The sequence below is a fragment of the Diaporthe batatas genome (genome assembly GCF_019321695.1).
Source record: "Diaporthe batatas strain CRI 302-4 chromosome Unknown Contig00009, whole genome shotgun sequence".
Classification (NCBI taxonomy): domain Eukaryota; kingdom Fungi; phylum Ascomycota; class Sordariomycetes; order Diaporthales; family Diaporthaceae; genus Diaporthe; species Diaporthe batatas.
The window spans coordinates 1631171-1644621 of NW_025408556.1; the positions used below are offsets into that span (position 1 = coordinate 1631171).

The following is a 13451-nucleotide window of genomic DNA, read 5'->3' on the forward strand; positions in this document are numbered from 1 at the left end:
GAAGGCGTTGGCAAGGTTGGCAAGAGCGCAAAGCAAACGAAGAGGCGAAGGGATGAGATTTGGGGGGTGACAGAGACGAAAAGCTGGTATCTCGCAAAGACCCTCTCAGTCTCTACTTGCTGATGTTGGAAAAGTCAAGGCAACGGTTCAGTGCTTACCACAAAGTGTTTGTGAACATCAGAGGAAGATGGAAGTGGTCAGGTTGCAAGTCCACCCTGAAAGCGCCGCCGAGAATGGTACGTTGCGTCGATGGTCGACCCCTTTCGCGGCAGAATGAGGTCGAACGGTGAGTGTGTTGACGGGGGGCGTACCACACATAGACGGCAAGCAATGGCGATGTAAGACCGTGAGAGCCAACACTGACTGGTCGTGTTTTGAAAACCCGTGTTTTCACTGGGAAAACCGCCCTCAGACGATTGAGATGATGGGACGTTGGACTTTCTGAGTGGGTTGAGTTGGGACTGTAAGGCTCCAGGTTGAAGGACCCCGCGACAGAGGAAAGATGCCCAGCTAGAGAGAGGGGGGGTATGAGGTAAGGTGGCGGATTCGCAAAGGGAAAGCTGCTGGCGGAGGTTAATGCTCAGGGAAGACCGTACTTAAGCTGCAAGAGGGTTGGTTCAGAAGACTGGAAGAAAATTAGATGTGCTAGAAGTATTTGCTTGTGAGTTAGAACAGGCCAGCGAATGAGATGATCAAATTCAGTAAGAGAGAGGGCAGGTTCAAAGGATACGGCGTGGGAACCTTTGGACCAGTTCCGTCCGTTTGAGGCTGTCAGTGAGGAGAGTTTTGAAAAGCGCAAACCAAAGATCCAATGTTTGTGCTGATCAAAAAGTTGGTATGTTGTATGGGGATTCAAAACGTTCAACTGGAAAAGATTTTGTTTCTGCGAAGTGTTACCCTAGGGTAGCTTAGAAACCAATAATTTTGAAGACAGGTTAACACCAATGTGAAAGATTAAAAAAGCAAACGTTTTTACTAACCTTGAAATCTGATTTGTCCTGCTGGGGTGGTGTTGACGTGCTCATGGGTACGGGATGCGATTGTGTTGGGAAGATGCTATTTGGCCTGATGGGGAGTTTCCACTTGGCCCATCTAGGACAGTCAGATGCACTGCGACCTCAGCAGGTTGATTAAGATGGAGTGTAGTGAAGATTGGATGAGCTACGAGGTATCCAATGAGGAGATGGGTCTTTATGCCGTGGAGATCCAGTCGACTATGAGGTGCCTGCTTACCTGAACGAGGGAATGGCTGAAAGCCGAATTTGCGGCGGGTGACTGCGCTGTGGTCGGGATGAAGAGCGAGCTTTTTGAGTTAATGGGGTTAACTAAAGGTACAAGGCCCTGGGGGATCGCCACCTGGTGGTCATAGACGGCGAGGAAGCTTACCAACCACCAGGAAGGAGTATTCGACAGTGATGAAAGAGCCGAGTTGCTCTCCGAGAGCGACGGTCAATATTTCCCAGGATTATGTTCCCCCACGTTGTAGAGACACATGAAATTGTGGCGAAACCATGTGGAGCCCTCTCTGTTGTAGCATCCGGGGAGCTGCATGAGTTTTCTCGGGTGTCATCAGGGCCTTAAAGTACCAATGAGATGTCTATGGGATGCTACTCTGAGTGCCCAGATGGGCTTCGCCAAACTTCAAATATTTAGGCATATGGGCAGTCTGCTTGCAGTCATTTCAGCTGATCGCCCAAGTGAACTGTGATCTCTCTGTTCCGCGCCATGTCTGAAAATGCCTTGGGTGCGCTTTTCCGGATGCAAGAATGTTGCAGTTGACGTGTACAGCCACTGTATCTCTTACAATCTCGTCCGTAATGGCTTTTGTGATGTTTATATGGCAAAGTCCACATCTCTTTTCACGATGGTATCTCATCTCTGCGCGGCCACGTGCGGTATATTTGGTGTCAAGAATATCTAAACGCAAAACATAAGCAAGCACCTTGGCCGAGTCTACCCGCGAGATATGCGGGCTGGCCCAGACTCTGCCTTAACTGCCACTCATGTAAGACTCGAAAAGTCAAGAAGAAATTAAACAAAAACAGCATCACGACCAATTTCCTCGATGTAGCCATCGTCGCATCAGTCTTGCTACACACTGCTCGCCTGATATAACTCCACATGCCACTCTCATCCCTTCCACCATGACAGCGGACCTCAGAGATGTGTTCAGAGTAGTACTCATCACTCCTTAAATCCAAACGCAACCGCTGCCCTCCTGGCCACAGACCATCTGTAGAGGGAGAAATGGTTAGTGAAGATGTATCTGCAAGACTCCAGATTGGCGCACGATAGAACAAAGGCCTGGTTCCGTTGCACAGTCGTATTATTTGGAACTTCAGGAGTAACTTACGACATCGTCGCCAGGGCAGTTCCAGACATCACACTTGGAGACCTGGCCGGGGCAGCGGCAGTCGGTCTGACCAGAGATGCTTCCGCCGTTGCAAGCGGGTAGGATCCGTCCGCAGTCCACACGAGCCTCGAGGGGGTTGGTCTTGGGCTCAGCGGGCATGGCGAGAGCGCCAGTGGCGGCGACTGTGAGGAAAGAGATGATGGAGAACTGCATTTTGATGGAGTTTTGTTTGAAGGGCGTGTGAAGTGTGGAGAGTAGATAGGATTGATCTGTCTGTTTGCTATAGATGTGTGGATGCTCTGGAGTGCAAATGTTATTAGGGCATCGTCCCAAGCCTTTATATACTTTTTTCTCTCTGGCACCACTACGCTACAATTTGCCTTCTTTTGTGGTACCTTCTTTCATGAAGCTCTTCATAGACTGATGATCTCACAGGAAGGCCCTAGCATGTGCTTGAACATCGATGATCCGCTCCCAACTCGAAGCTGAACGCCGATGTGCGCGATGAACGACGTGAGGCTGTACCAAGATTCGACTGCCAGTCGTGCTGCCAATTTGAGAAACGGGGAAGGATCCGTAGTGGAGATCTACAACAGAAAGAGAACACATCCTTTGTTGGGTTTCTTTTCCGCTTACGATCGGCAGTTATGATATTTCCCTAGATTCACGGAGACTTAACGCTCTCCAATCGGAAAGCCGTTGAGGTTCCAGGACTGCCGATCAGAGGGGCGTCCTTTTGGGTGCGAGCCTCGCACTCAAGCTCCACTGAATCCTTGAGACATGCCAGGCTCAACGATCGTCACTCGCGAACCTCTTCCGATTGATGGCCCAAAGCCACCACAGACTGCCAGTTTTCATCTGTCTCAGAACCCGCGGGTGAAGAAAAGGATCTTTTGCAGTCATCACGCCGGAGCTTTCAACTGCCGGGACCATTCACAACTGACGTACTTGGCTACCTAGGTACGGTGGTGGATCCATCTGGATCAAGTCTGAAGCTGCTCGATAAAGGGCACATGGGAATTCTGCATGTGGTGGTCATGGTAACCTTAGGACCCAAAAGCGCGACGAACGAAAGCGAGGACCCTCTCTTTGGCGAGTTCATCAATATAATGGCCCGGCGGTTCTCTGGTTCCCACCACTTTGTATCCATGATCTTTTCCTAGTTGCGAAGCATACTCCCCAAGCATCCGAGTCTTTGTAATATCACGAGGGGAAAATTGAGCGGTGTTCATGCTACTGTGGAAGTCTCCGAGGACCCATGCATTTTCAAATCATGTGGCATAATTACGCAAGGGATCATTAGGCAGCCGGTATTGAAGTGGCTCTGTCTCGCGGCCTATTCCTCCCGCCGCCATAAGCTTACTACTTACCAGGAACCGTGTCCGTGCAGACGTCCGATTGCCGATGTCACCGCCATCTCGGCGTTCGGATGAGGATCAGCGCCGTATACTCCTTCACCCAGGAACTAGCCAGACCCGCCGACCATTCTGCCTGCAGGAACGGTATCATATAGCCAATCAGGAGCGCTTCGCTCAGCCTGCTGCTAGCAACTGATCCTGCGACCCTCTTTGGTGGGTTAAAAAGCCACAATGAAGTCATTTGTCTGCAGATTATCTGTGTGAACAGCCAATTGTTGAGTGGAAAGTTGTAATGCCAAGATCTCAGCACAGTCATCAATTCTGCTTTTGAGAGGATCTCAACAGGCAACAAGATGAAGTTCTTAAGCAAGAGGGCAAATCTCGGAGGCCTGAGAAGTCCCTAGATCGACTTTAGCAGCGGTATGTAGTTGATGAGAATTGAATAATCAGACGAAGACGAAGGGCTAATTCGGGTGGTCCGAATCAGGGGGTGGTCCGAATGCCCAGATGTAGGCGGGTCACCTTATAAATGTGTATATTATACCGCGATGTAGCCACAGGAAGAACAGCATCAGTGCTTGAGTACTGTTCTTGGGACAGCAGCTTTCAAGATGTTTAACTCTATCATGATGCTATTGCGGCGCTCGCCAGCCACTCTATTGCTCACAGCTATAACCTTTATACTCTGCCTTGCCGATGTCACGTCCGCTGTCAAGATCAGGGGCGGTGCCGACCCCACGATTATGAAAGTTGGAAACAATTACTACTCAGCCGAGTCGGCCGGTGGTGGCATCTGGGTCCGCGAAGCAGCAACAATCGAAGGGCTCGGCGCTTCAGATGTCCGAAGGGTGAATGTATGGTCCGACACTGCCGGCAGAGGCGATGTCTGGGCCCCGGAGATCACCACCGACTCCGGCCGTACCTACATCTATTTCTCAGCCGGAGTGAGTGCTGCGCACCGCATGTATGTCATCAGCGCCGACTCGCCGCTGGGGACGTACTCGACCGAGTCGAAGCTCAACCTGCCGGACGACCAGTGGGCCATCGACGGAGCCTTCTTCGTGTTCGAAGGGCAGGGCTGGTTCGTCTGGTCCGGCTGGGCCAGCGAGACCAACAACGCCGAGCAAAACCTCTATATCTGCCGCATGAACAGCCCCACCCAGCCGACCGGCGGGCGCTACATCGTCTCCCAGCCACGCGAATCATGGGAGCAAGGCGACAACCCGCGCATTAACGAGGGGCCGGAGATCATCATCGACCCGAACGGCCAGCTGCACATCGTGTACTCGGCCAACGGCAGCTGGGCCAGCAAGTACTGCCTGGCTGACCTGCGCCTCCGCAAGGGCGGCGACCCGACCTATGTATGGGACTGGTACAAGTCGAACGGCTGCCTCTTTGGCTCGCACCAGGACAGGATGATGCAAGGCTGGGATGCGACTCTGTTTATCGACGGGCCCGGGCATCACACCTTTGCGCTCCAGGATGGAGATATCAACAAGAGCCCTGGTGGTACCAACCGTATCCCTTTCGTGTTCCATGGTGTTGAGAAGGGCACCCCTTACAGCTGGGGTGCTCGCAGCTGGTTCACTGGCTCTTTTGTCTGGTGGAGCGAGACCACCTACAGCCGTGGGAACGTCCCCGGGGACAGAACCAACAAGGGTTATAGCTTCAAGTTTTTTGAGTAAATAATCGATAGAGGTTATGTAACTAGATACCTAGGTATATAGACACGATTTGTATAAAGGAAGCTTGAGCACATACATGCTCGGAACTACTGCAGCCTTAAGCTTTAAGAACCTTGCTTGTGCTTCAAAGTGTGCTGTGATGTCTCGCGGCAGTTTCGATGCTTCAATACAAATCGTGATTTCTAAGCACTGACGCATATACATGTCAGCTGCTACATGAAAGTATTTAAGATGGCCATCAATGCTTGGTGAAGTCGTCGTGGATTTCGACTGGGCGGTGGCGAGTTCCTGGAGCCGGCTTCCCTGATGGAGAAGACTCGATGACCGGATTTGCACACAAGACAGCGAAAGCCTACCATCTCAGAGAATAGCACAAAGATGGATTAATTTCTGCTCAAGTTGATTCCTACCAGCCTGCCCTTCCTCCTCTACCCCTGCGGGAAGTCCTCATGTCATCACCACGGTGGGACCAGCAGAGCGGGCCCTAGCCGGCCACAATCAATCCGACCCAGCCAGCCAGCCTGAATAACGGCCATTGTCTTCAGGCAGACATACAGGCCATGCAAGGACCTCTCGTCCTAAGCAATCACGGCTGTTCCGAATTCTGTTTCTGATCAAAGTACCTAGCATACATGCAGCGCCTGCATCCCCATGGGTCAACACTCTTCCAAGTTCCTTCAGTACTTGCGGGTGTCGAGTGCTCCGCTGAGGCCAAAGGCCTGCCTGCGAGTTCGGGAAGCGCTCGCTGATACGAGGCGATGTCAGGCGATGCGAGGCGAGTAGCTAATTCCAGGGGAGTTGGGCTTGGAATGAGCGATCAATGGGGCGGGCTGAGTGCCAAAAGTCGGTGTGAGTTGATTTGAAAAGTTCTATGGAAGATAAAAGTACACCTTTTGGTGGAACGCATGTTTGCGAAATGTGCAAGAGCTTAAGGAAAGAAACCAAGAGTGCTGCGAGCCACCTAGGCTTTCTTTTTCCTTTCTTCAAAGTTTCTTTCTTTCTCCACCTTTTGTTTTCCACTGCCAACCCCCCCGTCCACCGTCCAGGCGTAGGCCCGAATCAATGAATAAGAGACCAGATATTCGCACCCGCAAAAACAGAGGGTACACCCATACCAGGCAACTTAGAGATCAAAGTATTCAGGTTAGTACTAAACCAGTTATCTTATAGTCTTATCCTATAGGATAATTTCCTAAATAAGGTTATTGTAGAGGAGGTTATTCTATAAAAGGTTATTTTATAAAAGGTTATCCTAAGAGGTTATTCTATAGGAGGTTATTCTAGGAGGTTGTCCTATAGGAGGTTGTTCGTAGGACGAGCCAGAAAGGTTAAGAAGCGAACAGTCGGGTAGCAAAAGACTTTTTTCTGTTTCCCGTCCCGCCCAGCACCCCGAACCACCTGGCTCATGTCGTTTGGCCGTAGCTAACACGCCCTACGTGTAATCCTTGAGCACATCTTCCTCGCAACCGACGCAGCCAAAGCCCGCGCCTGCGTCTAAGGCTTCAGCTTTTATTCATGAGATCGGATATTCCCACCCGCAAAAACGGAGGGTACACCTAAGGACAACCTCTAGGAGAACCTCCTACAGGATAACCTCCTAGAGGACAACCTCCTAGGATGAGAATTGGCCCGCCCTTCAGGGCTTTCGCGATTTAGACGGTAGCCATGTCACGTCTACCTCGGCGCCCTTTTTGCACTTTTGCCACCGTGGACACAATGGGAAGAATTGAGGTCAGGGTGCATTAATGGCGTCTTTCATGGCGCTTTTGGGACTGTTGCGGAGAACAACAGCATGAAGCCGTGCGCTGGAGATAACAAGACTGTCGCCATGTGCCCCAGGCACAAGCGGCGGGCTTGCATCTACACCGACCAGGATGGTCAGTACAGCCAGACTAGAGACTAGTCTAGAATCACTTTCTTGGTGGTTCAAAGATCCAAATCCTTCTGTTGCTTGGGAAGTTATTTTTAGGAAACATACAAGCGGGGACGATACTAGATACCTACCATAGCGCTCCCTAAGGGGTTTTTAAATATAATCTCTAGACTATCCCTTCCACTTTTAAATAATACCTTAAATAATCCTTAATACTTTAGAATTACTTCTTTATTAATACTTTTTAATTATAGTTATATTAAATAAAGTATATTAATATCTTTCTTTAAGAATAAAAATTTTTAAAATTAAAGAATTCTTTAAAACCTTCCCTTTCTACTTGAAACCTTTCCTTTCCTCTTAAAACCTCCTCTTAAAGCTCTAGAATAAGGGGGGAAGGAACCTAATTAAAAGGCTAGATAGATAAATAAATAAATAGAAGGCTAGCTAAAGGTTTATTTTAAAAGGAAGACTATTAAAGGAATAAGAGAGGAATTCTTTCTTAATTAATCTTTATATTAAATTAAAAGGGTAATATTAAGGAATTCTAAAGATTAACTTTTTAAAATCTAATTTCTTTCTTAAAGACCTTTTTATTACTTAAAGGCTAGTTAAGAAAGAAAGAACTATTAGTAGTTATAGCTATTACCAAAGAGTATTAATAAAAATATTGTTTTTAAAAAACCCTAGTTGCGCGCTACGGTAGTTACTTGGCTACTTCTGGTGCACTTGCCAGTCTTATTTGTGCCTTTTGCAGCTGTACCTGATGTGTGTGGATTGAAAGGAAGGGGCAAGATACGTATGTATAGCACTGCCCACATCAATGTACCTAAGTACCGATGCGCTGAACTTTACCAAATGGCCCATGGGAGGATCGAGACCACTGCCATCGATGATTTCCGTTTCCCAAAGCTTCACATTGTCCTCCTAGTACCAAGCCTTGGGAATACAAAACACGAAGCTGTCTAATTTGAAGTTCAAGAGCAGCTACAGCGAGCCAGCATTTGAATCACTGGTAGTTGGCATGGTCTGAAGGCACTGGCACCGACTTGCCCTTCCACCGCTCACTTGCGGCCTTGATCGACTGGCTACCGAACTTGCGCATCATCGAGTGGAACTGAGACTCGGGATCCGACACCACCGCATCGCAGAACTGATAAGGCACGGGCACCTGCAGTCCCCTCTGGAAGGCCGGCCGCTCCAGCAGCTTGTCAACCCACCGCTTCACGTTAGGGAACTCGTCGATGTCGACGTTGCACCACTTGGCAGAGTGCGCATAGATGAACACTGCCACATCCGCGATGGTGAGGCGGTCCCCGGCGAGGAAGGGGGATGTTGCCTTTCAACCGTCAGCAACTCCCAAGATAGAGGTTTGCAAATTGAAATTGAACCTACAAGCCGCTGATCCAACACGTGGTTCAGCCGTCTCGCCTCAGCCGTGTAACGCCAAATACCGTATGGAACGTCCTCTGCCGCATAGCGACTGAAGTGGCATGACTGCCCCATCATGGGCCCATATCCAGCGACCTGCCATGATAGCTAGACGATCGAACAAATATTAGACAGCGTTCGGTCAAGGATTCGAACACGTGACGTCGCCACAACCCACCCATGATAGCTGGTCCCAGTACTCTTGCGTTCCCGGCGGGAGAGACAGCTTGTGTTCCTTGTCGAACTCGCTTGCCATGTATAAAAGGCATGCTGCGCTTTCAAAGACGGTCACGGACGTGCCATCCTCCTTGACGTGCACGATGGCCGGGGCGCGCCCGTTCGGGTTGATGGGCTTGAACCACTCGGAGCTAAGGTCTCCCGTGACGAGTTCCATGTTGATATAGTTATAGGGGACCCTGGGTGAAATTCAGCTTGTTTCTGTTCACCTCTGGGCCCCAGACAGAGTGGCTGAGATGGCAGTATACATACCCTAGCTCTTCTGCCGCGATGGTCAATTTATATGGATTCACAGCGGCGCAGCCATAAATATTCAGGCCTGGCTTTGGGGCCTTCTCAGCTGGGACAGATGCCATTGAGTCGAGTGTCCAAAACCTGTTGCTGGTGAGTAAGAGAGGGGCACATAGGCTCAATCAGGACAAGCTTGGCGAAATTGACTACGGGTAGACAGACAGACAGCACACACTTCGTATATATGTAGATTGAGAAGGGATCAACCAAGTGTTCAGAAGCTCGAGGGGTAGTCGACCTCCGGGCGCAAGCTGGCAACCACTCGAAAGTAGGACTTGACTTGTGTTTGGGTGAATCGTCGAGAGAGGTAGAGCGGTGAGCGCCCTGATTTTGTACTTCAACCGCGGGGACGAAACGTCGAGTCCCAGGAGCATGCTCGATGTGGTTGTTGGCTCGGATGACCAACACCCTGGGCATGCAACCAACACCAGGATCAACTTGGCACATCATTGGGCCGCAGACCTACCACATAACCAACATGGAAGTATGCCTGGGCGTACCATCCCGGTACAAGTGAGGGTCACCAGTCACAATCCACGAGCCTCTAATCAACAGAAGCAAGTACTCACTGCTTGGAGGCTTGTCGTCTGTATTTGAGTAGCAACGCTACCAATGCTCGGGTAGTTATCCTATCAGACCCTATTATATTATGAAGTACGTAGGCAGTAACTAGGTCTCTAATACATGAAAAATCAAAGACCTTGGGAGCGTCTCTTCTGTCGCCTGGGTAATAGCGCGAAGCATGCGCATGTTTGCCTGCAGGGTTGTATTTGTTATGCCGCGGATAGTAACATCTCGTCTCTCCGGAACTAAGATGACATGGAGATAGCCGGCCTGGGCTGCCTGATAGCGTGAGTGGTTCCATGTTTCACCGTCGGCGCAGAGACCAAGCAAGTCATCTCGTGGATCCTGATTGAGACCCCCGTAACGCAGAAGTTGGACTTGCTCATCGGGCTGTAAGTTGGCGCGAACAATTTTACCTATTTCACTCGTAGTAACCGCACGCATACCGGACGAGCCGAAGCTGGGCAGGTTGAACAGCGATAGCGCCGTCTGCTTATACAAGGCGACGCGCGGATGCGAGACGAAGTTGATCCTCCTGTGATACGCGATGGCGGCAACAAACACTGAGAGCGCGTTCATCGCGAGCATCGCCTTTGTGATCGGTGGATGAGGTGTTGCATGCTGCACAGAAGGTGTGGGTTGGAGGAAGGGTTCGGCCACGCAGCCGTCGGCCGGCTTACCCTCGGACTCGGCGGTCTCTCGGGAATTGACGGCGATAATGGCCCTATTACTTGCAAAGGTACTTTTGACATCAACTCTTGGCTTGAAGCCGTCGCTCTTGGCACCCAGGGCTTGTTCGATCAGTTGTATAACCAAGTTCTCCATTGCAGGCGTCAGTATGGCAGGGTCGACTTCGACGTTGAGGCGATTTGTAGTATTCAGGGCTTACCCGGCTGACGTTTGACCCCATGAGTTCCATTACCTGGGGCACCTGGCTGAGACAAACGATATAAGACACAACACGTCCGAATGATAGGTGCCGTTCCTCAATCATCTTGGCCGCTTCTATAACATGAGTTTCTCGGCTTCCTCGATGCCCTACTAGTTCCACGGACTTGCCATTGACAGAGACTCGTTCCGTTTTCCAGCATGTGCGAATCGGCCAGACAAACAGTTTGCTGTCGTCAGTGTCGAGAACATCGCTGGAATGGAAACCTCCAAACAGATAGATACAGCCGCCAGAGTTGACTAGTTGAGCGCCTCTTGAGCTACTGCCTTCCCCTCGCACAAGGAGACGCAGACCACGACGACGTCAACGCCAACACCCTGGGAAACGTGGTGGATCTTTGTGGCAATATCGTCCGCTACAAAAGCGTTCTCTGGCTTCACGATGCCATGTGATATGGCGGAGTCGAGTCGTCCTCTGGACCCGTTGGCGAGAAAGACGTTGGCAGCGATGCCGGAGTTGACAATGGCGAAGAGCTGGCCTAGTGCTCCTGCACCGACGACGAGTATGTTCTTGCCTGCTATGCGATTCTTGATGAGTTCTTGGGCGGCCAAGACGCACGATAAAGGCTCGATGAGTGTATGGGTTGCCGTGGGTGCCGAGGTGCTGAGAGGGAGCACCTGACGACGATCGATAAACTCCTGGCCAAACTTGATGTACTCCTGAAACAGGCCTTCGCGATTGTGGCCAATCTTGTCATGATCATCAAGCGGATTGTTTGGCAACAGAACAAAGGTGTCCCCTGGTTGCAAGCCCCGAACATGGCTACCAATGTGGACGACCTGGCAGACTCCTTCATGACCAAGAATTACAGGTTCCAAACCCCTTTCGCCACTCAGGATCTGGAGATCAGTTGAACAGATGCCAGCATAGAGGACCTTGGCGAGGACCTCAAGAGCGCCACATCGAGGCCGTGGGCGAGATACGACGGCCAGTGACGCCGCGCCGATGGGCTTCTCGATGGCAAGATGCTGAGCTTGCAGGTGCCGAATGAGGTTGCTCATGCCGATCAGCCCGTCGTTGTCATCTGAATAGCCAATGCGCACAAAGCTGGTCAGGTCTGCGTCTGTCCAGCCGCTGAAGAACCCCGTGGTCCGCACAAAGCGGCGTAGCTGCTGCTGAAGCGCTGGCAGGAACGCACCTTTGGCCGTCTTCGTCACGAACCCGCCCGTGATGATGAACTTGTCCAGGCCGAGGTCCGCCGCAAGCTGCAGTATACGCAGCGCCAGAGGCTGCACGACCTGGCCGAGGACACAAACGGCGAGTGGGTGCCGCATGGCGATGCACCGATGCAGCCACTCGTCCGTGACATCTGCCGCGTCAACGCCAAAGCTACTCGCCAGTCTCCGTGCCTGGCGCAGCGCGCCGCGGCCCGAGCTGTAAGAACACAGATCGGCGAGGTTGCCGCAAGTGCACACCGGGACATCCGCTTCATCGGCGATCCTGAGGGAAAATCTATCGCCTCGTTTCGCCGCGGTTAAGAGATGTTGCGCGTCGATCTTTTGCTCGTCGCCGCCCGTCAAATTAGCAAGCTCGGATTGCGAAAAGTCTTCTGGGTGTACGAATGCTTGAGATATAGCCATGCGTACCATGTTGTCGACGGCCCGAGGGTCGACAAGGACGTGGCCCATCTCGCCGCCCGTGCCGTGGGCGCCGACCTCGAGCTTGTCAAGGGTGTCGAGCTGGAAATTGAAGACTTTGTTGCTGAGACCGGAGCTTAGCGTTATGAGACAGAATCGTCCTTCATCTTTGTATCTCTACGAAGCGACAGAGACCCGGTCCTCAAATTTGCGCTGTACACCATGCGACAGACAGTTCTACGACGAGAACGCATTCCAACAGCACACCCTGTCGAAGGATCATGTGTACGAAATGGACGAAATCCGCCCAAATGTCGGCCAAGTCATCCAAAATTACTGAGAAAAGTTCAAGTTGGACTTTTTGCATTTACTCCGTCTCAACCATCAGGAAAGGAGTCCACGGGTATACAAGCCAACAGGTTTTATCAAACATATATCTCCGACCCCGACCATACACATCTCAATGCCACGCGCTGGCCTAGACTGACTGATTTCATAAGATATCTTGGCGGGGAAGGTCTCTGCCACATTCCGGAAAAGGACGACGGCATCCATATAGCCTGGATTAATACTTCTCATGACGCACTGCAGCCAAATTCCTTACTCGAAAAGAAGGCTCGAGAGGATAAAGCCCGTCAGCGTCAGGAAGACAAGCAGCTCCAGAAACAGGTTAAAAGGACATACACGAGATATTATTCGACCGATCCACTACTCGCAGACTCTGCATCGCCTTCCCAATTACCCAACGAACACGCCAATATCAACTTTCAAATCAGTCGCAAAGTTGCTACCAGCCAGAGAAGCCTCCAAACCCATTTAAGACGGCAGGGAAGAAGAGAGGACGGCCGATAGAGGACGGGGGAGCTAAACTAATCAAGTTTTCCAAGGTTAAGGGTTAGACAGAGGACCACCAGAACAACTTGATATGCGCAAAATTCTAAACCTTTGAATCGAAAGTCTCCTTTCACCAATTTTCCGTGGTTACGAAAGATCCTATTGACTTACACAATGTGCTCTAGGCAGTAAGATAAAAAATGGAGGATTGGAATACCCTTACTAAAGATATATTAATAGATAAATAAGAGGATTTCAGTAATAAGAATATGCCGAGATGGAATGCTCATGCGACTCTT

At 50.8% G+C, this 13451-nt stretch overlaps 4 protein-coding genes across 4 annotated transcripts; 1 reads left to right on the forward strand and 3 right to left on the reverse strand.

Annotated features, from left to right (window-relative positions):
- Positions 1–2191: 2191 nt before the first annotated feature.
- Positions 2192–2566, reverse strand: KVR01_007977 (uncharacterized protein; the record flags this gene model as incomplete). Its single annotated transcript, XM_044790272.1, has 2 exons — positions 2192–2233; positions 2354–2566. The coding sequence occupies 2 exons, from the start codon at positions 2564–2566 to the stop codon at positions 2192–2194; spliced, it is 255 nt and encodes an 84-aa protein (XP_044642955.1).
- Positions 2567–4072: 1506 nt separating this feature from the next.
- On the forward strand, positions 4073–5471 carry KVR01_008326 (uncharacterized protein). Its single transcript, XM_044793748.1, has 2 exons — positions 4073–4131; positions 4199–5471. The coding sequence occupies exon 2, from the start codon at positions 4323–4325 to the stop codon at positions 5394–5396; it is 1074 nt and encodes a 357-aa protein (XP_044643304.1). The 5' UTR covers positions 4073–4131; positions 4199–4322; the 3' UTR covers positions 5397–5471.
- A 2807-nt stretch (positions 5472–8278) lies between these two features.
- KVR01_008005 (uncharacterized protein) lies at positions 8279–9293 on the reverse strand (the record flags this gene model as incomplete). Its single annotated transcript, XM_044786533.1, has 4 exons — positions 8279–8608; positions 8665–8808; positions 8879–9116; positions 9190–9293. 4 exons carry the CDS (start codon positions 9291–9293, stop codon positions 8279–8281), a joined length of 816 nt encoding a protein of 271 aa, XP_044642983.1.
- A 1687-nt stretch (positions 9294–10980) lies between these two features.
- KVR01_007933 (uncharacterized protein) lies at positions 10981–12873 on the reverse strand (the record flags this gene model as incomplete). Its single annotated transcript, XM_044782338.1, has 2 exons — positions 10981–12434; positions 12807–12873. The coding sequence occupies 2 exons, from the start codon at positions 12871–12873 to the stop codon at positions 10981–10983; spliced, it is 1521 nt and encodes a 506-aa protein (XP_044642911.1).
- Between the last annotated feature and the right edge of the window lie 578 nt (positions 12874–13451).